Below are 22,740 nucleotides of genomic sequence, written 5' to 3' on the forward strand. Positions count from 1 at the left end.
AAGCAAAAATAAAATAAAAACAGGGAGGGGGACAAAACATAAGAGACTCTTAAATATAGACAATAAACTGAGGGTTGCTGGGGGGGGGTTGTGGGAGGGGGGATGGGCTAAATGGGTAAGAGGCATTAAAGAGGACACTTGTTGGGATGAGCAGTGGGTGTTATACGAAGGGGATGAATCACTGGATTCTACTCCTGAAATCATTATTGCACTATATGCTAACTAATGGATGTAAATCTAAATAAATATATTTTAAAAAATATATAAAAAAATAAAAAGCAGCTTGGGAATATCTAGTAAGGCCGAAGGTACTCAAAACAGAACTTATGAATGAATGACAGAAAATAAAAAGGCAATAAAGTTGCTACTCCCAATGTGCCCTTCTTGACAGCATTTCCCTCCTCTGACTGCAAATCCTGACTTTTGTATTATTCCTTTGCTTTACTTTTTTATCACATATTAGGTACCCCTCCCAGGAGGCTATAATAGTTAATTTTCCATTATCTTTGTGCTTCATATCAATGGTGTCGTAATGTATGTCATATTTGATGTCTTGTTATTTTAGCCTATTATTTTTTCTGAGATTCATCTAGATGTATGTATGTACATTATAGTTGACTCATTTTTTTCACTGCTAAAATGAGATGCCATAATTTGTATCCAAACAGTGCTGTGAGGGACATTCTTAAACACGTCTCAGGGAGGACATCCGTGAGAGTTTTTTGAGCTTCTTTAGAGTCTAGGCTAAGGTATTATGTTCCAGAAGTGAAAATGCTACATTAAGGGGTATGACTTCACTATTTAATGCAACTTCACTATTTAATGCAGAATTATTTACCAATATACATTCTCTTTAAAAAAGTCTATTTCACCCTCCGCCCCCCACTTCCCATCTGGCAACCACCAATTTGTTCTTTGTATTTAAGGGGTTTTTGTTTGTTTGTCTCTTTTTTTTTCTTTCTTTGTTCATTTGTGGGTTTTTTTTTCTTAAATTCCATATATAAGGGAGGTCATATAGTACCTGTCTTTCTCTAGCTGACTTATTTCACTTTAGGTCAGTCCATGTTGTTGCAAATGGCAAGATGTCATTCTTTTTTTATGGCTGAGTAATATTCCAGTCTGTGTGTGTGTGTGTGTGTGTGTGTGTATAAAGCACATCTTCTATATCCATTTATTTACTGATGGACACTTAGGTTTCTTCCATATCTTTGCTATTATAAATAAAGCTGCAATAAACATAGGGTGAATGTATTGTTTTGAATTAGTGTTTTTTGTTTTTTGGGGTAAATATCCAGTAGTGGAATTACTGGATCATATGTTAGTTCTATTTTTTATTGTTTTTAGACTTCTTATTTTTATTTTAGAGAGAGAGAGAAACGGTAAGTGGAGGAGAGGGGCAGAAGAGAGAGAATCCCAAGCTTAACATGGGCTTGATCCCATGACCCTGGGACTGAGCCACCTATGTGCCCCTCTATTTTTAATTTTTTGAGGAATTCCCATACTCTTTTTCAGTGACTATACCAATTTGCATTTCCCACAGACAGTGCATGAGAGTTTCTTTTTTTCCACATTCTCACCAACACTTGTTTCTAAGTGTTGATTTTAACCATTCTGACAGGTGTGAGGTGATATTGTGGTTTTGATTTTCGTTTTCTTGATGATGAGTGGTGTTGAGCATCTTTTAACGTGTCTGTTGGCCATCTGCATGTCTTCTTTGGGAAAATGTTTATTCAGGTTCTCCACTCGTTTTTAAGTCAGATTATTTTTGGTGTTGAGTTGTGCAAGTTCTTTATATATTTTGGATATTAACCTTTTACCAATATACATTAAAATTTGTTTAATGTTTATTTTTGAGAAAGAGGGATAGAGACAGAGCATGAGTGGGGGAGGGTCACAGAATCCAAAGGAGGGAGACACAGAATCCGAAGCAGGCTCCAGGCTCTGAGCTGTCAGCACAGAGTCTGATGTGGGACTTGAACCCACGAAGCATGAGATCGTGACCTGAGCCGAAGCTGGATGCTCAACCGACTGAGCCCCCCAGGTGCCCTTGTAATACACATTTTATCAGCAGTGTTGGAGTTCATACTGCTCCGTATCCTAACACTGGGTATCATCAAAGCTTTAGATTTTTACCAATTTGGTGCGTACAAAATGGCATCTCATAATGGTTATAATTTGCATTTCCTTCTTAATAAAACTGAATATATTTTTGCTTTTTTTTATTGCTCATGTTTTCTATGATCTCACTATTCATGTCTTTTGTCCATTTTTTTATTCACTTATTTGTATTTTTCTTATCGAATTTTGAAGTTCTTTATATAGTTTGGATACTAATTCTTTGTTGGTTGTACGTGTGGCAAAACCTCTCTTGGCTTGTAGACATTTAAAAACTTTATTTCTGTGGGGCACCTGGGTGGCTCAGTCAGTCAAGTGTCTGACTCTTCATTTCGGCTCAGGTTATGATTTTGCTGTTCGTGGAATGGGGCCCCGTATCGGGCTCTGCACTGACAGTGCGGAGCCTGCTTGGGATTCTCTCTCCCTCTTTCCTGACCCCCCTGCTTGCCCCCTGCCTCTCAAAATAAATAAACTTAAAAAAAAAAGAATAAAAAAATAAAAATAAAACTTTTGTGATATAGAAGTTTTCAATTCTTAATATAATTGAATGTGTATTTTGGGAGATGTAGGGAGAGTCTTGTCTTACTGTTGTTTTCATTTACATTTTTTTTTTTTTTTTAAATTTTTTTTTTTTTCAACGTTTATTTATTTTTGGGACAGAGAGAGAGACAGAGCATGAACGGGCGAGGGGCAGAGAGAGAGGGAGACACAGAATCGGAAACAGGCTCCAGGCTCTGAGTCTCAGCCCAGAGCCCGACGCGGGGCTCGAACTCACGGACCGCGAGATCGTGACCTGGCTGAAGTCGGACGCTTAACCGACTGCGCCACCCAGGCGCCCCTCATTTACATTTTTTTTAATAACAAGTACGGTTAAACATTTGTTTCATGTTTACTGACCATTGAGAGTTCTTTTGTGTCCAGCTTTTTAATGTCCTTTTGCCCATTTTCTACTGATTTGTAAAGGACTTTGTATGTTGAAGATATTAACCTTTTGGCTTATTTGCTGGGAAATATTTCCCCCAGTTTTTCATTACTTTTAAATTTTGCTTAAATTCCTTTTATTATGTATTTAAACATATTTAAACCTACCATTCTTCCTTTTCTTGCATTTTTGTTGCACTTAACACTTTATTTTTTTTTTTATTTTTATTTTATTTTATTTATTTATTTATTTTTTCAACGTTTATTTATTTTTGGGACAGAGAGAGACAGAGCATGAACGGGGGAGGGGCAGAGAGAGAGGGAGACACAGAATCGGAAACAGGCTCCAGGCTCTGAGCCATCAGCCCAGAGCCCGACGCGACGCTCGAACTCACAGACCGCGAGATCGTGACCTGGCTGAAGTCGGACGCTTAACCGACTGCGCCACCCAGGGGCCCCTGCACTTAACACTTTAATTCATCTGGAATTAATTTTGTTGGAAGAGGTGATACTAATTGTTTCTCCTTTAGCCACTGATTTGTGATATCATTAATATACACTAACATTTTTATGTTTACTTGGGCCTGTTTCTGGGCCGTATGCTTTGCTGTGTTAATTATAATGTTTATTAATTCTTGCCCAAGATATGCCCTTATTTATTGTTATCTTTATAGTAAATTTTACTGTTTGGTAAGGCAAATTATTTTGATTCTTCCTTCATTTCAAACTTTCTTGGATCATCTCAGAATAGGCGTTCTGCATTTAGCTAATCAAACATTCCACTTGTTTCCCAGAGTGCTATTATACAAATAAGGTGTAGCTTCTCAGTCTTCACAGGATTAGAAAACGTGAAATATTATCATCAGAACTTTTCATAGAATCAGGAGCAACTGTTGAATGCTCCAGGAACAGAGCTCAGGATAGTAATTAATGCCTGGCCCATAGAGAATAGGAGTGCTGTGCTTGACAAAACATTTGATGGGACTTTCTAGAGATGTACTTTGGTCACTTTCTAGCCACAGTATTTTCTAAACCAATGGGACCCACTGAAATAATTCTGTCTCCTTTGGTGGACAGTGAAGAAAATAGACTTTTTTCCTGCTGAAAAAATGGAATGTCTTGATTAAATGTATCAGTGAATCTGTAAGCAGAGAAATATTGTGATAGAGGAATCAACACGGTGTGCCTTCAGGGTCATCTCCCCACCCGAGTGGTTAGAAAGAGGCCCTTCCTTTGTTTAGGCCTTTTCTGTTGAATTTGAGAAAGTGGAGATCCAGTTGTGAAACAAAGGTTGGGCTGGACAAACGTGTTTTTCCCAGCTCTGGAAAGCAGACTTGGGGAGGGTAGAGAGGGTTTGGAGGTGTTGTGTGTCAGGGTAGAGGCCTTTGGGGCTTTGGCCAGGAGTGTGGATGGCTGGAGAGAGACTCTTTAGCCTCCACTCCAGCAAACACCAAGATACCCAAGGTCAAGTCACAAGGGCCAGATTTATTCTCTCTTCTCAGAGAAAGAGATCAAACCCTAGGGGATAAAAATGGAATTCCAGGTCCATCTGAAAATTTTGTAAGTGCAAATTTACTATAAAAAGAATGTTCTCCTTCCATTTGAATGTAGATTAAATTCTGCCAAATTCCACCTGTGTTCAGAAGTCCTCCTAGTTGGTCTCACGTGAGATCCCAGACACAAGAGCCAGGCACAGTTGGGTAGGAGGTGAACTTAAGTCACCCGGATTGGGGACAGCTGGTGAAATACACAATGATATAAAATCTTACACACATCCAGAATAAGTCACTTGTTCCTCTTACACCTCCATCTCTCATCTATAAAATAGGGGTATATTCTCGCACGCCAAAAATGCTTTTTGATAAAACGATGCTGGCAAAACTACATTTGACGAAATGATGCTTAAGAACTTGAGGAAAGGGGCGCCTGGGTGGCTCAGTCGGTTAAGCGTCCATCTCTTGATTTCGGCTCGGGTCATGATCTGATGGTTTGCAAGATCGAGCCCCGCATAGGGCTGTGCTGACAGCATGGAGCCTGCTTGGGATTCTGTCTCCTTTTCTCTCTCTGCCTTCCCCCCCCCCCCCCCCCCGCCAATAAATATATAAACTTTAAAAAAAAAAGTAGTTTAGAAAAAAATTCTACTTTGTCATGTACACACACTTTGCTGTCCTTTTGAGTCACTCAGAAGAAAGGAGGAAACTATTAAGGGGAAGGGCATGGTTCGGCAAAACACTGCACGTGGGTGTTTAGAAAATAGCAGTCTTTGGTGACAACACACAAATAATGCTGCCCCAAAGTGGTATGAGTTGTAGCAAGACACCCAGCTGACTGATGACTCATTAGTTTCCTTCTCGGAATGACTCAAGAAACTCTGCAAGTAAATATGTTGCTTAGGCATTTCTTGATATGTTTGTCAAAGGAAATGACACGTAGGAGAGCAAATTAGTAGTAGCAGATAGATAAGCAAAGAGAAGATGTCATTGGTTGCAAACCGGTGGCCTGAGAACAAACAGACCTGCAGATGTGTTTTGTGGTTGATGTATGTTGCAAAATGTTTTGAATTGTTGTCAACATTGAAAAAGCTGGAGATTTCATAGGAAAACAATTGCTTGGCGTCCCAGTAGCTGCCTCTTTCTTTAGACAGAACTGTTCATTTGTCAGTTGGCTGTAGTCCACACCACGCAGTAACATCCACTTTTGGTTCCAATTTACGGTGCATAACTGGTCCCTGTGGTCACTTGAGTTTGTAGCCCTGACTTAGGTAATGCCAAAGGTTGGGGAGGGATCCTTTGGGGTCTAGATCAGGACCCTGAGAGGAAGTCCTTACATCTTGAAGAAAGTCAATGGAAAGAAAGCTAGCTCAGCATATCTGAGGTAGAATGTTATTCTTTTAATAAAGACATTCTTTAGAGATCACATGTTGTAAGAACAATCTTGTCTTTGTTTTGAAATGCATTGTAGCTGAATGGACTCTCATTTAAATAACGGATATATGACATCACTCTGATAGCAAGTGAAAGTTTCTTATGAAAGGGAAAGGATTCACTTATCTATGGAAACAGTAGCAACTGCTAACTGCCTACCAAACTTTGCAAAAAGAATCAGAATACGACTGGTGGTGGCAGTTAGAACGCTGCATTTTAGAGCAATGGGGACTTTCACAGAATTTACTTGCTATTGTTAAGTATGCACACTTTCCTGTCCTTACAAATCTGGAACAGAGGGCCAGGCAAGATACACGTGTACTTTGGAAAGTTCACAGAATCAGCTGGAAGCCACTGTTGAGCAGAATATTTCCTGGTTCAACAGAGAAAAAAAGCCCTCAGTAAAATGACTGTATACAGTGAGAGGGAACACTGGAGAAGTGCTGAGGACAGTGGCAGAATCTAGCCACTTTAAGGCGTTGGCTTGGTTCTCTCTAGCCAGTGCTGGAAATTGACCATCATTTGGTTGCTTCAGATAATCTCCACTGGCATTTGCATGGTCTCTCCTGGTAATTGTGTGTCTCATTTTAAGGAGTCTGAATCCTTCAGTGCAAGGCACTTCCTTAGTGACTCCTACAACCAGCTGCTAAGTTTGACTTGCCTTCAATAGTTGACCTCAAAAACGCATCAAGATGCATATGCAAATATGTATCATTGCCATCATCTGACCATATAACCCTGGACCAAAAGCTACCAGAGAGCGCGGGGGGGGGGGGGGGGGGGGGGGGGGAGGGGGGGGCTTGATTCTCTCTTCCCCAAGTATGAAAGCTGACCCCTCAACCCCCCTCCAAATTAATGGAATACAAAGTTGATTTGAGTATTTTATTTATAAATGTACATTTACTATAAAAGCTGTTGCATTTTAGACAACTTTTAATTTTTTTTTTTTTTTTTACTATTTCTCAGAGGCATTTTAGAATAAATATTTTAAATGAAGGTTAGTATAACTGATATAGAACATTGGTCCACCCAGAACAGTAACATCTTTTGGACGGACTCACACATGAGGTGGATCGTTTCAGTCTGTTAAGTCTTACATTGTGTATAGATAACTATATTATGTATTGCATTAATAACACTACATAGAAAGGATGGGGAAATGATATGAAAATTTGCTAGTGAAAAACAAAGAGTGACCCATTTTTCCTTAAGGAAGAGAAAGGACTAGCTTTTGGAGTATGAGGGGAAAAAATCAGATCTATTTCCTCAGGAACAATAAATCACTCACTTGCCTCATCTGTTTTTTAAACGAACACATTTACATTGTAGCTCAACAGAGCAGAGCATTTTTTTTTCCCTGGGATCTCAAAGATTATTTGAAAAGAAATAGATCATACTCATTATGCTGCATTGGAAAAAACAAGATCTAGTCTGCCCAAGCTGCCATGTAACAGACTCCAAATGAAATCTAAATCAAATATAAATAGAAACAGTTGGCAATTAGAATTTAGAAAATGTTGGAGATTATTCTGTGCTGGTGACTATTGTTCATTATGGGAAAGCACATTTCGCAGTTGGGAGAATGGGGCTTTATTTTTCTTGACTCGATTCAGGCTTCAATACATGTACAATGAGTCTCACTAAGAAATATGTATAAATGGGTTTGTGAAACCAGAAGAGAATGTGCAATATTCATATAATCCTTACATAACGGATGAGTTCCACATGTAAAAAGTATTCTATAAAAATTGGTTATGAATGATCATATTGTACATGTTTTGTGCATTACTTGTGGTAAAGTACTCTGCTAATATCATGCAAAGTGTAAACATCCACATTATCAAAATATTTAATAAAACATGCAGGTGGTTAATCAAAATATTGAACTTAATCTGTACATTTTCAAAACTTTACTTTTTAATTTTTTTTCTATTTTTCTTTTTCTTTTTTTTTTTTTCTTTTCTTTTTCTTTTTTCCTGTAAGACAGCAAACACCTCCATGGGAAGTCTTGGTGACTTGGAAGTGACTTCATCTCCGCAATGTACTGCATCCATAATTCATCACTGACTATGTGCAACAGCTTTGCATTTTATAAGGCACAATTTTTTAATGAAATGATGTATAAATTTCAATCTAACAATAGCTCATCCAAATGACAAAATGGTCAAAATACCTCCAGTGGCTGAGGAAATTTCTGCACTTACATGGAACCCGCATGCAGAGAACAGTCTAGCATGTAAATAAATAATTGCTAGCCATACCAAATAAGACACAGAAAAAAATTATTGCTTACACAACAGAAGAACAGCTACTTGATCTCTTTTTATGACTACATTAACCTATTAGGAGTATATCCATAGTCTACATTCACAAAATATCATCCTCACTTATTTGCCATCATTTTAAGGCAGAATAAATAGTTCCCCTTTCCCCAGTCTTAAAGAAAACAGCCTGGAGATCTAAAACGTGATGCTTTTTAGTAATTTGATTCCTTTCTTGGCCAGCTGAAACTCATCACACAGGGCAAAAAGTCAACCAGCTCTCCACAAGAGTTCCTCTCTAAACGTCTCCAGGAGCAAGGTCCAGAATTCTCGATAGTAAAGAGAGTTGGTGATAAAGGAGAATGGAAGAGACCAGTCGTCCACTGCAGTGGGTGGGGCACGATGTGAACTGTAGGTTCTTGCTGATCACACGTCAGTGGCTTATCACAACATATGTCATCGGATCCTACCGGGAGGGACTTAATGCTTTTCTTGAGACACCTGTGCTTCAGGCCCTCAAGAACTTGCAGGCAAGGGTGCGCAGTGGCCACACCTAACGACAGACTGATCTCGATGACAGCTTCCGTATGCCCCCTATTGAGTCTCTTAGTCAATCTACAGCCTGAAGAGAAGCCGGCAACGAAGCTCTCACGGCTATCACTGGCCCACCACTCTTCTCAAGATTAAACTTCCTCACAGATTTTGGTGATGACTTTGGAAATGATGACTGAGATATTTCCCTATGGTTCCTTCCTACCCTTGGGCAATGTCCCAGAGTGTATGTCTAGCCGATATTGGGAGGGTTCTCTTTATCTAATATAGACCAGCCTATATTAATGACGTAACTTCCAAAGCACACAAAATCTAACACTAACGGTGCAATAATTTATTGGTATGACTTCTACCTCAAAAGGTAAGTAACAAATGGTTCAGGATTACAGTATACATTATCAGACTAGCGTCTCTGCGTTAAAAACAAGTTATAGCTCAGAGCTATAGGATGTGATTTTTAGTTTCCGAAATGCATGAATCGTATGCTTCTGTCTCAGAAGAGCACATATCTCAAAATTGGCATGCCTTGCACTTTCTGCAGCTCCATTCTGTAAACATGAAGTGTTTGATTCCTAGAAAGACTAAAATAAAACAGGTATATTGTATCATTTACCTCATTAATTCTCAGAGAAGAGAATGAACACATTTGAAACCATAAGCCTGGTGGCCCATGCTGAGATCTTTTTGTGAACTACAGGATCATTACAGTTCAGTATTCTTTTGTATATTCTGTGCAAATGCAAAACCAAAACAAAATCAAAACCAAAACCGAAACCAAAACAAAAACCGGAAGAACACAAACACTGTGCTACAAAAGAACAGATAACCATCTTTAGGAATAGCCTTTCAAAAATTAGATAAATGCCGAGCAGCCCCTGCACTTGGGATTTTGTTAAACGGTTGCCAGGGGACACTCTCCGTAAAGAAACGGTGAGTAATCTGGAAGCTTGAAAACCACGTCACAATGTTGTGGGCTGGCCAGCACCTGTGACAAAGAACACAGAGTAACATTTGGTTAAAGGACTCCACGCTTCTTGCCTCAGAACATTTAGACGTTTCCAGTACTAGTAATGACCTATGCCCAAATCTCTTCTCTCTAGGAGGGGAATCTTGTCTCTGCTACTCAAAGTGTGGCCCCAGGAAAAGCAGTATTGACATCACCTGAGCTTGTGAGAAATGCCCTTCTTGAGTCCCATCCCAGAACTTAACATCCTAAATCAGATGATCTTCATCAAGTTTTCTACATTGTCTTCTGGGGCAAATAAGCAAGAAAATAATCTCTCTTCTCTGTTTCTTTAGGTTTTGGTTTCTCTAAGAATAAAAACATTGCAACATCTGTAGCATCTGATCCACATGTGAACTTTTATAAATAGGATTGCTAGATTTAGTAAATAAAAATACGGAACGCCCCATAAAATTTGAATTTCAGGTAAACAACAAATATTGTTTTAGTGTAAGTGTATCCCATGTGATAGTTGAGAGATATTTGTGCTAAATCCTGACCATGCAATATTTGGGACACACACGTACTAAAAAAAAAAAAAAAAAAAAGGTCATTGTTTATCTGAAATTCAAATTTAATAGGGCAGAAAAAATTTAATGCGCATCTTGTATTTTATCTGGCGAAGGATGGTTTGGGTTGCATATTTCCTGCTGAAACCTTCACAAAGTTTCTCCTTCATTTTAGGCGCCACAGTTGTAATGAGGCGATCGTGACACTGGAAAAGACCCCGGGGATTTTGTTTTAAATGCATTTCACCAGAGTAAATGATGGAACAGCCACAGAGGCACAGTCATCCAACACCCAAGCACAAATGGCACAAGTTAGCCACGTGACGTGACGGCTTGATTTGTGACAGGTAATTTGTTTTGCACTTCCATTCCCATTTACATATGAACTTAAAAACTGTTTACATTGCTTTTAGGAATTGCATTTTAATATGCTGTTATGCTGTTTTTCCCCTCCAAGAGAAAAATTTCATTTAAATGTGACTAGTTACTTGAAGAAAATAGGATTATATATTCAGGTTTTATTATTCCACACAATGAAATTATTTTGTTTCACTTAGAATGCCTATGATGTAAACCACCTCTCACATCTACCCATCTCCCCTATTTGCAACTCAGATCAAAATCAAATAAAAAAGAAAGAAAAATGGTTTTTAGCCATTTCTTTCCATTCTGCCTCTTTTTATTGCATCTGGGATATACTCAACCAATTCAAGTGTATTTATACTTCTCAAGCCAGTTATTACCTCCTCTACTATTCACTCTTAAGCTATATTTTTCTTCTTCTGACACCAAAAGAGAAGTGCTATGCTCAGGTATGCTGGTCATTGTCCCTGTCATGTGCTGAGTAAAGTTTAGCCCAAAACACTATTACTATTTATCCGGAAAAATAAACATGAGAGAAGAGTTAGGAAAAATTGGAAAGAATAACTGGAGACAAAGTGGCCATTATTACTCAGTATTAAAACATATTATGAAGCTATAATAATTAAAACTATACAATATGAGAAAATAAGTTAGTAAGACATAATAAAACATCCAGAAATAGATCCAAATATTTATGGGAACTTAGTTTATGAGAAAGCTGGCATTTCAAATTGGTGAGAACGAAAAGGGATTATTATATCATATTTGCACGACTTCTAATTGGGAATAAAATAAGTCTGGATATCTATCTCATTTCTTATCCTAAGATACATTTCTGATGATTGTATACTTATATGTGAAAAAGAAAATAACAATTCTAGGAGAAATCTCAGCTAAACCCTTGGAGTGGTAAAAGTTCTTCTAAATAGGAAGCAAAACCCAGAATCCAAAAACTAACTAACTAACTAACGATATGTTTAACTACCTTAAGTGAAAATCTTTTCTATGAAAAAAGTTCACAAAGTGGAAAGACCAATGACAACTGCAATAAGCAGCAAATATAAAATAAAGGGAAAATTTCTTTAAAAAAATTTTTTTAATGTTTATTTTTGAGAGAGAAAGACAGAGAGAGAGAGACAGAGCACAAGTCCGGGAGGAACAGAGAGAGAGGGAGACACAGAATCCGAAGCAGGTTCCAGCCTCTGAGGTGTCAGCACAGAGCTCTACGTGGGGCTTGAACTCATGAACCGTGAAGACATGACCTGAGCCCGAAGTTGGATGCTCAGCTGACTAAGCCACCCAGGTGCCCTGAAAATTTCCTTAATACACAAAGATCAAGTCGTTCAGATCAAGTGTCAATAGAACAATGGGTAAAAGGTAGAGAAGAAAGATACATTTTTTATAGCAAAAAAGAAATATAAATGGTCAATAAACACAGGAAGAGATGCTCAAATTCACTTATAGTTAAAAGACATACAGATCAAAGCAATGAGGTTTTCTCTTTCTAACATAACAGAGTGGAAATTTAAAAAGTTTGATGATATCCAGAAGCGACACAGCATGGAGAGAGAAAGAGGCTCTCTCATACACTTTGCAGGGAAAGTGCGCTTTTCTGGAAGATAATGAGCCACGCTGCCTGAAAATTTTATTTATTTATTTATTTATTATTTTTTTAAAAATTTTTTTTCAACGTTTATTTATTTTTGGGACAGAGAGACACAGAGCATGAACGGGGGAGGGGCAGAGAGAGAGGGAGACACAGAATCGGAAACAGGCTCCAAGCCATCAGCCCAGAGCCTGACGCGGGGCTCGAACTCATGGACCGCGAGATCGTGACCTGGCTGAAGTCGGACGCTTAACCGACTGCGCCACCCAGGCGCCCCTGCCTGAAAATTTTAAAAGCACATGATGGTTGGCGGTCCCATGGCTCAGAATCTACCCTACAGATAGGCTTTCAACTGTTCATGAAGACATATATACACGGACGTTCACCGGAGCCTTTACAAAAATATCTAAAAACTGGAAACAACCAAAGCCCCCATTCATGGAGAATTAGTTTTAAATTATGGTAAGTCCATACAATGGGATGGTATTCAGGAATTAAAAAGCCTTTGAAAAGAATGTGGAGAAAGAATACGTTATATGAAAAAACTGCCGTAATATATCATTAAGTTAAAAACAAGAGCCACAAAATGAACAGAACATTTGACTATGCGATTAGCTTTGTGAAAACAATACGTGTGTAGGTAGACGTATTGCACACATACGCATCTGTGTGTATGTGTGTGGGTACACATATATAAACGTACACTCTGTCCCTCTCTCACAGTGGTTAATTTTGGAGACTGTCACTTTTAATTTGGTATCTTTTTAAACAACCCAGTTTTCTAACCTTATGCCATTCATAATTTTATTTACTTTTTCTTTTGAATGTCTATAGAAGTGATCTAGGCAGGGAAGTGATGAGCCTTCTTGCTTTCTTCTTACTATCCAAAGAAAAACAATCCTGGGAAAATATTAATTACAAATATAAAATAAACAAAAAAAAATCCTTTTAGTCTGCCTCCAATCACTTTTTAATTTTTCATCTTACCAGACTATTACAAATCATAGACTATTCCAACTCCATGGTTCTTGTCTTTAGATTTGGAATTAAAAGCAGTTAAATTTTTTTATAGATACGCAAGAAAAAAATTGCTGGCCTAGATCCAAAAACCTAGGTTCCAAAAGAAATGACAATGAGTCACCCAATGTCTCAATCAAAATAAAAATCTGGATGAAAACAGGTCACTGTCACCCAGAGGTGGGTTCAGGTTTGTTCTCTGCTGACATCCTTCAAGCACTTTAAATTATGAAAGAAATGCACGTTTACACTACGTTTAAAATCTGGCTCAACAGTCCTTCAACCTAACAGTGCCCTCTTCTGGTTCTATGGTTCACATTCATCTGGTTCACAGAGGTTGAGAAAAATGTATGGAATTTACGGAAGGTGATTGGAAAAATCACTTTGAAATCTGGGAGGAAAGCGTTTAGTTCTCCATTCTAATGTATAAAAACAAAACAAACAAAAATACAGTTTGAATAAATATATTTAATTACTATATATTATATATGTATGTATACTTACAGATTATACACAGTATACTGTTTTTTTTTGTTGTTGTTGATCATTTTATGGACTTTAGCTCTTTTTCAAGATTTTTCAAGATTTATATATATCATATATGAATAATACATAATATAAAATTAAATTCAATATTATGTATTATAATTACTTTCTCTAGGGGCACCTGGGTGGCTTAGTCAGTTAAGTGTCTGGCTTTTTATTTCACCTCAGGTCATGCTCTCATGGTTTGTGGGTTCAAGCCCCATGTCAGGCCCTATGCTGACAGCATGGAACCTGCTTGGGATTCTCTCTCTCTCCCTCTCTCTGCCCCTCCCCTGCTTGCACTCTCTCTTTTTCTCTCTCTCTCTCTCTCTGTCTCTCTCTCTCTCAAAAATAAATATACATTTTTAAAAAGCTTAAAATTAATATCTCTATATAATATGTGGTATAAATAGTTCAGTTTGAGGGCAGAAGCTCAAAGTTGGAACTGTTTTGATTTTAAGTCAAACGTTTATCACAGATCAAAACCACCTGGGTTTGATCCAATTCTTATTTCCCATTATTTATTAAAATAGGAATATGCCTCTCTGAATTTAGTAAACCTATAGCAATAAAACAACTTAATTTCAATTGTACTCTTAAAATCTTCGGGCTTGCAGATTTAGAGACCTGTTAAAAAAGACCAAAAATGTCCCTTCACTTACTTTGAAAAATGATAAAAGATTCTTGCATTTCAAACTCCATCTCTTCACTCCCATTTTTTTCTTAAAGGTAGAATTTCTGACTGAATTTGCTAGACGTCTCCTGGTTTCTAGGTTGCCCACCAGAAGGACTGTGGGCAGAAGGACTTATGATGGAGAGAGGATTCAGAGGTGAGCCACTGGCTACTTGCAGAATTTTCTGGAAAGCAGCTGGGCAACAGCACCCCCTGGTGCCCTCAAAACCAACAAGAACCTTCTATGGTTTTAGACCCAGACATGACCAGAGGACAGGCTGCTCAAAGGAGCTTCAGGGCAGCACCGATTTGTCAAGCTCTGTTTGTGTCCTCAGGTGTTTTGGAGGAAGGTGGGGTGGGGATTCACAGGGAAGTAGAACCCATCATTTTGTCTCTAAAGGAGCTTTTAATTCAGTTGGAAACAAAACCAGATCATGTCATGAAACTCCTGAGTGCAGGGAATGCAGACATTGCGGAGTTGGTGCTTGATCTGATGAACACTGGAGAGCCACTGTTCACATTTAAACCATCCCAAACGGTGCTGGTCTTCTAAAGACATGCCTCTACAAATGAGGAGTGTTTCACAGGCCTTGTTGTCTTTCTTCTATCTCACCCAAATCTCTATGGTGAGCTCAAGCAAGGTCTCAAACTTAGTCTACAGTTTTTACCTGCTGGTGTACTAATGGATAAAAACATTTTTTTCCCGATAAAAAGAATTTGGCCCACACAGTAAATGTCACTTCCAGTAGGAAACAAACGGTAAACAGAGATTATTTCATTATTGTTTCTTTCACCTAGATGCTAATAAATCTTACCCTCAGAGTAGGTATGTCAATCAATGAGGAGGTTGAATTCCTAAATTGGGTTCTGTAAGAGGCATGTGATCACACTCACTCATTTTGAAGCATCCTTCCCCACACCCCAGTACTTACTTCTGGATCGCATGTAGCAATCATTACAATTTAGAAGACCATTTCGAATCCTAACATCCGTCCCGCTTACTGCATCTCCAAGCTGTCCTTTACAAATTCCACACTGTAGGGCAGAAAGAACAGAACTTATAAGGTGTACGAGAAGTCATTTCTTTACAATGCTTAGCTGTGGTTCCCACAAATACACAACAATCACGTGTACAACCTCCACATGTGTTGTGTTAGATGCTGCACCACGAGCTGACTTACAGCCACAACACGCTTCTAGCAATTTATCCTAACTCCTTGTATTTTACAGAGAAGGACACTGGTTCAGAGGCTCCCTGACTTGTTCAGGGCTGGAAAGCTGGTAGGTGATGTCAGGTTGGTCCCAAATCAAGACAGAACAGCCACTTCAAACAGACAAATCCACGACCAATGGATTATCAGTTGACACTTGTCTGTGAATAATCTTTAAGTGCTTTCCAGAATTGTTGGCCTGTTCTACTGGATCAGGATTACTAGGAAACAGCGATTCCATTTTACGTTTCCATACTAAAAGCAGTAACATCCAGAGTAACAAACCCGCTGGGAATAGAACACCTCTTAGCAAAGTCAGCCCGAGTGCAGGAGGAGACTGGGTGCTAAACCGCACTGGTTGGAGCAGAGAAAGTGGCAATGGGGGTTGGTTCAAAGGCCAGCCTCTTGTGGGTGTGTGTGTGGGGGGGGCATTAAGACCCAGATCACAAGTAGAGGGCCAGCCTCAGACTCATGCTCCGAGGTCACCAGGGGCAGAGGAAGGCTTCATCCAAATGACGTGAGAAGCTCCGACTTCGCAGGGGTTGGGGGATAAATCTAAGAGGTGATGTGCCTTAAATGTCAGACCAGCTCCAGGAAGTGAATAATTAGAGAGAATGAAGGCCTTGACAGCTAAGAAGGCAAGTCTCCAATCCCTTGAGAAACTGCAAAGACTCTCTGCCATCTGGATTATTTCAAGTTCAGAGAAGGTCTCTGAGAACAAACTGGTGTTGGAACATGTTACCTTGGCATTGTCATGAAATTTTAAAAAGTATATTCTTTGAGCCTCAAAACACTCTGAGACAATTTAGGATATACAATGTCTAGCTTCGTTTTACAATGAGAATATTGATAAATTCAGTCTAATTAAGTACCCATGTAGTGTTTTGCCCATAAGTCTTACTTTCCAGTAATTACTGCTAGATTATTAAATAACATCAGTAATTCACTCACTTTCTCTGAGCTAATAGGTAAAGTGGGAGTTATTTTAAACCCATGCAAGTTTACTTCATAGCTGAAAAGGCTATCAACAAAGAAACAGAACAAAATTGAAGAGGGGAAAAGAAAGCGTGTTAGATTAGTGAAGAGGAAGAAATGACTCTTGTTTAGAGTTTGAGGGTTTAGCTTCAAAATTAGATATTAACTTGAACTGTGTCCATGAGTGAAAAACAAAAAGGAAATGCTGATACAGCACAACTTGTAAGTTTTGTAATAAATGAGCTAGAAGTGGTTAGTGCACCTCCTTTTAGCGGGGGATCTGGGATTAGAACGTAGGCTTCCTCATTTTCAATGTATTTATCAACTCATTCATTGAAAACTATCTACTGACACCATCTCTGCCAGGTTCAGAGGAAATCGTGGTGAGCTGGACAGACATGGTCCCTTATGGAGCTGACAGTTTATTTGAGGAGATGATAATGACACATTTAAAAAGGTGAGAGACAAGGGCCATGAAAGGCTCTCTAAGGACCTGTAACACAGGCAGCTGACTTAGTCTGGTGGGCAGGGCGGCTTCTCAGAGGGGGCGATATTCAATCTGTCATCACAGGCATATTCGTTCGGAGACCTACAATTCTGCAACTAGCTATTAACCATTTAATTGACAGAACATCTTTCATGAAGTCAAGGCAAAAACCCTTTGAGGTTAAGTCACTTGAGTGTCAGAAGCAGCGAAGATGTTATATTGCAAATAAATCCACATGACCTTCACAGATTCAGAGGTATCACTGTCCTGCCAGGGTGGCTTTCTCTGCTTCCTGCTGGAGTATATGCTCTTTAGCAACGAAAACAGTCTTGGAAAGACACTGCGCAAATTGGTTTTGCCTCTTCTTGCCCGATATCCCAGAGGGATGTGCTGGAGGACGGTTTCATCCTGAAGGATGGGCTCCAAGAACAGCACTTCTGTACAACCTAGAGGGGCTGGCCTTCCAAGCAAAGGCTGTCAGGGTTTCCAGGAGGTACTTTCTCAGCCCAGAACGATGCCAGAAGACATCACGGAGCTGCACTTGGGGAGGAGAGTGGTGCTTACATACCCGAAAGCACTGGATGTGGAAATAGAGCTGGAGGGTCTCAATGATCATTGCAGCTCCTTTACCCAAAGGGAGCCCACAGGACGAGCACAGCTTCTTCCCGCTGATAGACCTAGGTTTCAAAATATACGTAATAATAAAATGTTCGTTTAGAATAGTTGGTCAAACACACAAACATGTAGCCTCATGTAAAAAAAAAAAACAAACCACGGATTTTAAAAATGTTTATGTTATTAATGAAATGGCGATTACTGAACTGATAATGAGCAGGAATTAAGCATTAGAGATGAGTTGCAAACAACTGCTAAATACAATAGGCTTCCGTGATGGTATGGAATTTGGGGTGTGTGTGTGTGTGTGTGTGTGTGTGCGCGTGTGTTTCAGTTATTTGTTTTAAGAAGTCTATGTTGTGTCTATTCAACCACAATGATTAAATGCCTTGAAATGATTCAATGTTATTTGTCATAGGTTTTCTTAAGTCCGAAAAGATCATCAAATTTAGCTCCACTAAGGTTTCAGTGTTGCTTTAAAATGTTCTATAATTGGCTCATTGGCCCACTAGGGCATTTCTTTTAATTTATTAAGAAAAAAAGATTGGGGGGGCTCCTGGGTGGCTCAGTTGGTGAGGCGTCAGCTCAGGTCAGGATCTCATAGCTTGTGGGTTTGAGCCCCACATCGGGGTCTGTGCTGACAGCTCAGAGCCTGGAGCCTCCTTTGGATTCTGTGTCTCCCTCCCTCTCTCTCTGCCCTTCGCCTGTTTGCACTCTGTCTCTCTCAAAAATAAACACTGAAAAATTAAAAAAGAAAAAGAAAAAAAACTGTTGTGGCTGTTTAAAAATAGAGAAGCAACTGGGATACGTCCCAATAGGTACCAGGCAGACATGAGACCTACGCTATGCTCTGTCACCAAGTTCTATGATCTGGTGTAAAGAACTCACTTTGGGTTTCCCTTTCATTTTTAAAGCGAGAGGACTGGATTTATGTACCCACCACCTCTTCCAGTGCAAACACTCTGTGCCTCCATGAGCTGGGCACTGGCTGTCTCTGTGCACTGTAAGCAGCCGGAGGGCCTGGGCCGAGTCTCCCCCATCTCTGCTACCCCTGCAGCCTCTAGCACAGGGCCCACCACCGGACGAGAATGGGACCCCGCAGACAGCACTAGAGGGCTGTCCTCTAAGGCAGCTTTCCCACGACTAAGATCAGATTGCAACGATGCCTACTGTCTGGAAAGCTCTTGGAATTACACAAGACATTTAAAAGTCTGACATTTCATTCCAAAGCCAACAGGGTACAGAGGAACTGAAGAAACAGAAAGGAAGACAAAAGAAAAGAGGAAGAGTTGCTCCAAGCAAACTCTATTTATTAGGATTTCCCTCTTATCCGGTAGTTAAATGAAATCTCCAAATCAAAGAAAACATCTGAGTACTCAGCGATTCGTCTCTCCCGTGAATGGGAACTCAGGCAGCTTTTAAGAATATCATGGGGCCCAATTAATGTCCAGAAGCAATCATGACAGAGCTTGGTGGGGTAAAGAGAAGGATGAAGTTTCGCAGCTAGCCCCCGCCCGGTTCACTGTAAGAGCCATCAGCAGACCTTGCCTAGAAGGACCAGGCCAACTCGGAGGGAGAGGCGCCGGCTGAGGAGCCCAGCAATTGTCTAGTGGATTTTATTATTAGATTGCAGGTCTGCACAATGTAATTAAAGCCCTATGGCCAAATCCGTGCCAACATCATACACTTGGCCTTTTCTATCATGGGCTGAGAAAATCTGCAGGCGGATGGCGACTGTATTCTTTCCTCTTGTCCGTGTGTGTGTGTGTGTGTGTGTGTGTGTGTGTAGCAAGAGAGGTAGACGGACAACTCTCTTAAAATCATCTGGCAAGCACATGCTCAGCAGGCTCTAGGCAAAACCAAGCAGCCTCAGAAAGGCTTTCCAACCTCTTGTACCTGTTTGGTGATTGGCCAGGAGGAGTGGGAGAACAGGGGGACAAGTGCCCAGCCTGGAAATTCTCTCGAGGGCTTTTCCTGTAACATGGTAAAGGAGCCAAAAATTATGAGAAATAAAGAGAAGCCCATCCCACGAGAAAAAACATTTTAGATTAAAACAAAACAAAACAAAACAAAACTCCCTTGACAACCAAATAAAAGACAACAGAGTGCCCTAGTGGTAATTCAGGTCAGGATCTTGCAGTTTGTGAGTTCGAGCCCAGCGTTGGGGTCTGTGCTGACAGCGTGGAGCCTGCTTGGGATTTTGTGTCTCCCTCTCTTTTCTCTCTGCCACTCCCACGCTCTCTCTCTCTCAAACATAAATAAATATTTTTTAAAAAGTTAAGGGCACCTGGGTGGCTCAGTCAGTTAAGTGTCCCACTTCTGCTCGGGTCATGATCTCATGGTCCGTGGGTTCGAGCCCCGCGTCGGGCTCTGTGCTGACAGCTCAGAGCCTGGAACCTGCTTCAGATTCTGTGTCTCCCTCTCTCTTTGCCCCTCTCCCCACTCACACTGTATCTCTCTGTCTCTCTCTCTCCAAAATAAACACTAAAAATTTTTTTTAAAAGTTAATTTCATTTGTAAAGAAAGGGACAGAACACAGAAAAGAAGGAAGAAAAGAGAAGCGCCAGCACAGAAGTGAACAAGTGAACGAGACGAGTCCATCTGTCTTCAAACTGTTTGCAGAAAAACTCCCTGAAGCGCTGCCCACTCAAACCTCCCTCCTCAGAGAGAGTGTGTCTTCTCCAGAGTACCAGATTTGCATATAATACCCCAAAGTATAAGTACATTGCCTTTAAAAAAGGTTGAAAATCGGGGCGCCTGGGTGGCTCAGTTGGTTAAGCGACTGACTTCAGCTCAGGTCATGATCTCACAGTTCGTGGGTTCGAGCCCCATGTCGGGCTCTGTGCTGACAGCTCAGAGCCTGGAGCCTGCTTCAGATTCTGTGTCTCCCTCTCTCTCTGCCCCTTCCCCGTTCATGCTCTGTCTCTCTCTGTCTCTCAATAATAAATAAAAACGTTAAAAAAATTTTTAAAAAGGTTGAAAATCACACAGGAATCAGCAACAATAATGATTACTTCTCTGTGATGTGACCTATTGATTTTGCATGTCGCTGGAACACATGGAAACAAAACTGGTTAGATGTAAGAGAAAAGGGAAAATGCGTCATTGAGAAAAAAAGTGTAACATGAAAAATAAGGTAAAAAGGTGAACTTACAAACGAGTCACCACCACCACCTGCAATGCATAGCTCTACATTTGCTATCTTCCAGGCATGAAACCCCCTGAGGCAGGTACTAATATTATCTTGATTTTACATATGAAGAAACTGAGGCAGGGAAAGATGAAGTAACTTGCTCAAAGTCCTCTGCAGGCAAGTGGCAGAGTTCAAGTTTGAATCCAGGTGGTCTGGTTCTAGGTAGAATCTAGTTTTTAAGAACTGATTACAAGAACCTCTGGTCCAAATATGATCTTAGAGTGGAACTATGGCTTTATTTTGACTTCCTTTACCACTTAACCAGTCAAATACTTTGGATGAGCCTCAAGATTCTCGTCTGTAAAATGGAAACCATAACCCAGTAAAGTTATTGGAAGAGTTCAGTGCATAAATGCATATAAAAAAGAGGGGAGATATGTAAACGCTTCAACACACTTTCATACATTGACATGCTTCAAAAATGATAGGAACTATTCTTATTGTAAAATAATACAGTTTTTGCAAACTTAGAATATAACCTGGGGTAGTTACTTAATGGGACAGCATGTAAATGAGAGAAAAAGTTTTATTTTTCCTTGAAAGAACATTTGTTGATAGTCTATGAGACAATTTAACTCACTTAAATAAATTCATAATACAACAGGCCTGTAAACTCTTCCCAGTGTTTAGATTTGTGGGTTAAAAACATTACCTTGCTCTGACAGATTGATAAAAATCAGAGTGAATATTTACTTGCCAAGAAGACTGTCTCAAACATCCATAAATACTTGTTATCTGGTCACTCAGAGTCAATGGAGAGAAGTACAAAAATGCTGCTGACATCTTGCCATCTCATCCTACTTTTCCCGTTGTTAGTTAAAGAAGAACAAACAAAAGGAATTCCACATGCGTCTTATTTGGCTACTCACTTCCGCCTTTCACTCGGAGACTCGATTTGATGGTTAATGCTTTTATCCAAAGGGAGGGTTTTTGGCTTCACATCTTCTAAAATGTGCATTGGTGGGTTTGATACCTGCTGACTCTGGGATGGATCTGAGGCCAAGTAAAGAACATAAACTTAGTTAGTGTTCAACAAGGTCACCCTCGTGCTTTGTATGTCACCTTTCTTTAATGTGCTAATGCCTGCTGTGGTCTTACGGGGAGTTCATCTAGACTCTGGGCCCACCCTGGTGGGAATCTATTCACTGTGCTGTTTAACATAAGCTATGAGAGAAGCTTGCAGTCAGCAGAGGTCATACCTGTCTGAACCACGTTACGGGGTTTACAATAATTTAATCATTGGGTTTAAATCCCCATTCTTACCCTGAGCTAGCTGTGGGTTCATCCCACAGTGTAGGGCTCCAGTTTCTGTATCCAGCTGACGGTCCTGATGGATTCCTTTTGATACAGGACTCTTAGAATGAGCCATGGCCCCTTGAGTTAGGCTGTTAAGACAAACCAGTATATTTCAGAACAGAAATGAAAGCAACTGAAGTAAACATATCCTATCCCTTAGGGCATGGAAGTACCAGTTGTAATATGAAAACAGAAATGGGACTAACTAAATGTTCATTTATTCTTTTCATTTTTTTAATGTTTATTTATTTTTGAGAGAGAGACAGAGTGTGAGTGGGGGAGAAGCAGACAGAGAGGGAGACACAGCATCTGAAGCAGGCTCCAGGCTCTGAGCTGTCAGCACAGAGCCTGACACAGGGCTCGAACTCACAAACTGTGAGATCATGACCTGAGCTGAAGTTGGAGACTTACCGACTGAGCCACCCAGGTGCCCCTATTCTTTTCATTTTAAACCAGATGTAAAGTAGACTTAAAACACTGGACAATGCTGCACA

The 22,740-nt window shown here is 39.9% G+C and overlaps 1 protein-coding gene across 14 annotated transcripts in view; it reads right to left on the minus strand.

The window, feature by feature from the left end:
- Nucleotides 1-6,828: 6,828 nt before the first annotated feature.
- The window catches only part of LIMCH1 (LIM and calponin homology domains 1), a 330,666-nt gene continuing 314,754 nt past the window's right edge, over nt 6,829-22,740 (minus strand). For 7 of the 14 annotated variants that reach the window (XM_043572769.1, XM_043572768.1, XM_043572767.1 and 4 more), the window contains 6 exons: nt 22,214-22,335; nt 21,820-21,943; nt 19,654-19,731; nt 17,711-17,819; nt 15,402-15,504; nt 6,829-9,758 (listed from right to left, as the gene is read on the minus strand). In XM_043572769.1, the coding sequence (XP_043428704.1) occupies nt 9,733-9,758; nt 15,402-15,504; nt 17,711-17,819; nt 19,654-19,731; nt 21,820-21,943; nt 22,214-22,335 (562 nt within the window). In that variant the 3' untranslated portion in view covers nt 6,829-9,732. The remainder of the gene's footprint in view (nt 9,759-15,401; nt 15,505-17,710; nt 17,820-19,653; nt 19,732-21,819; nt 21,944-22,213; nt 22,336-22,740) is intronic. The other 7 variants (XM_043572773.1, XM_043572770.1, XM_043572772.1 and 4 more) reach the window with 1 other exon arrangement.

The sequence above is a fragment of the Prionailurus bengalensis genome, chromosome B1 (genome assembly GCF_016509475.1).
Source record: "Prionailurus bengalensis isolate Pbe53 chromosome B1, Fcat_Pben_1.1_paternal_pri, whole genome shotgun sequence".
Classification (NCBI taxonomy): Eukaryota; Metazoa; Chordata; class Mammalia; order Carnivora; family Felidae; genus Prionailurus; species Prionailurus bengalensis.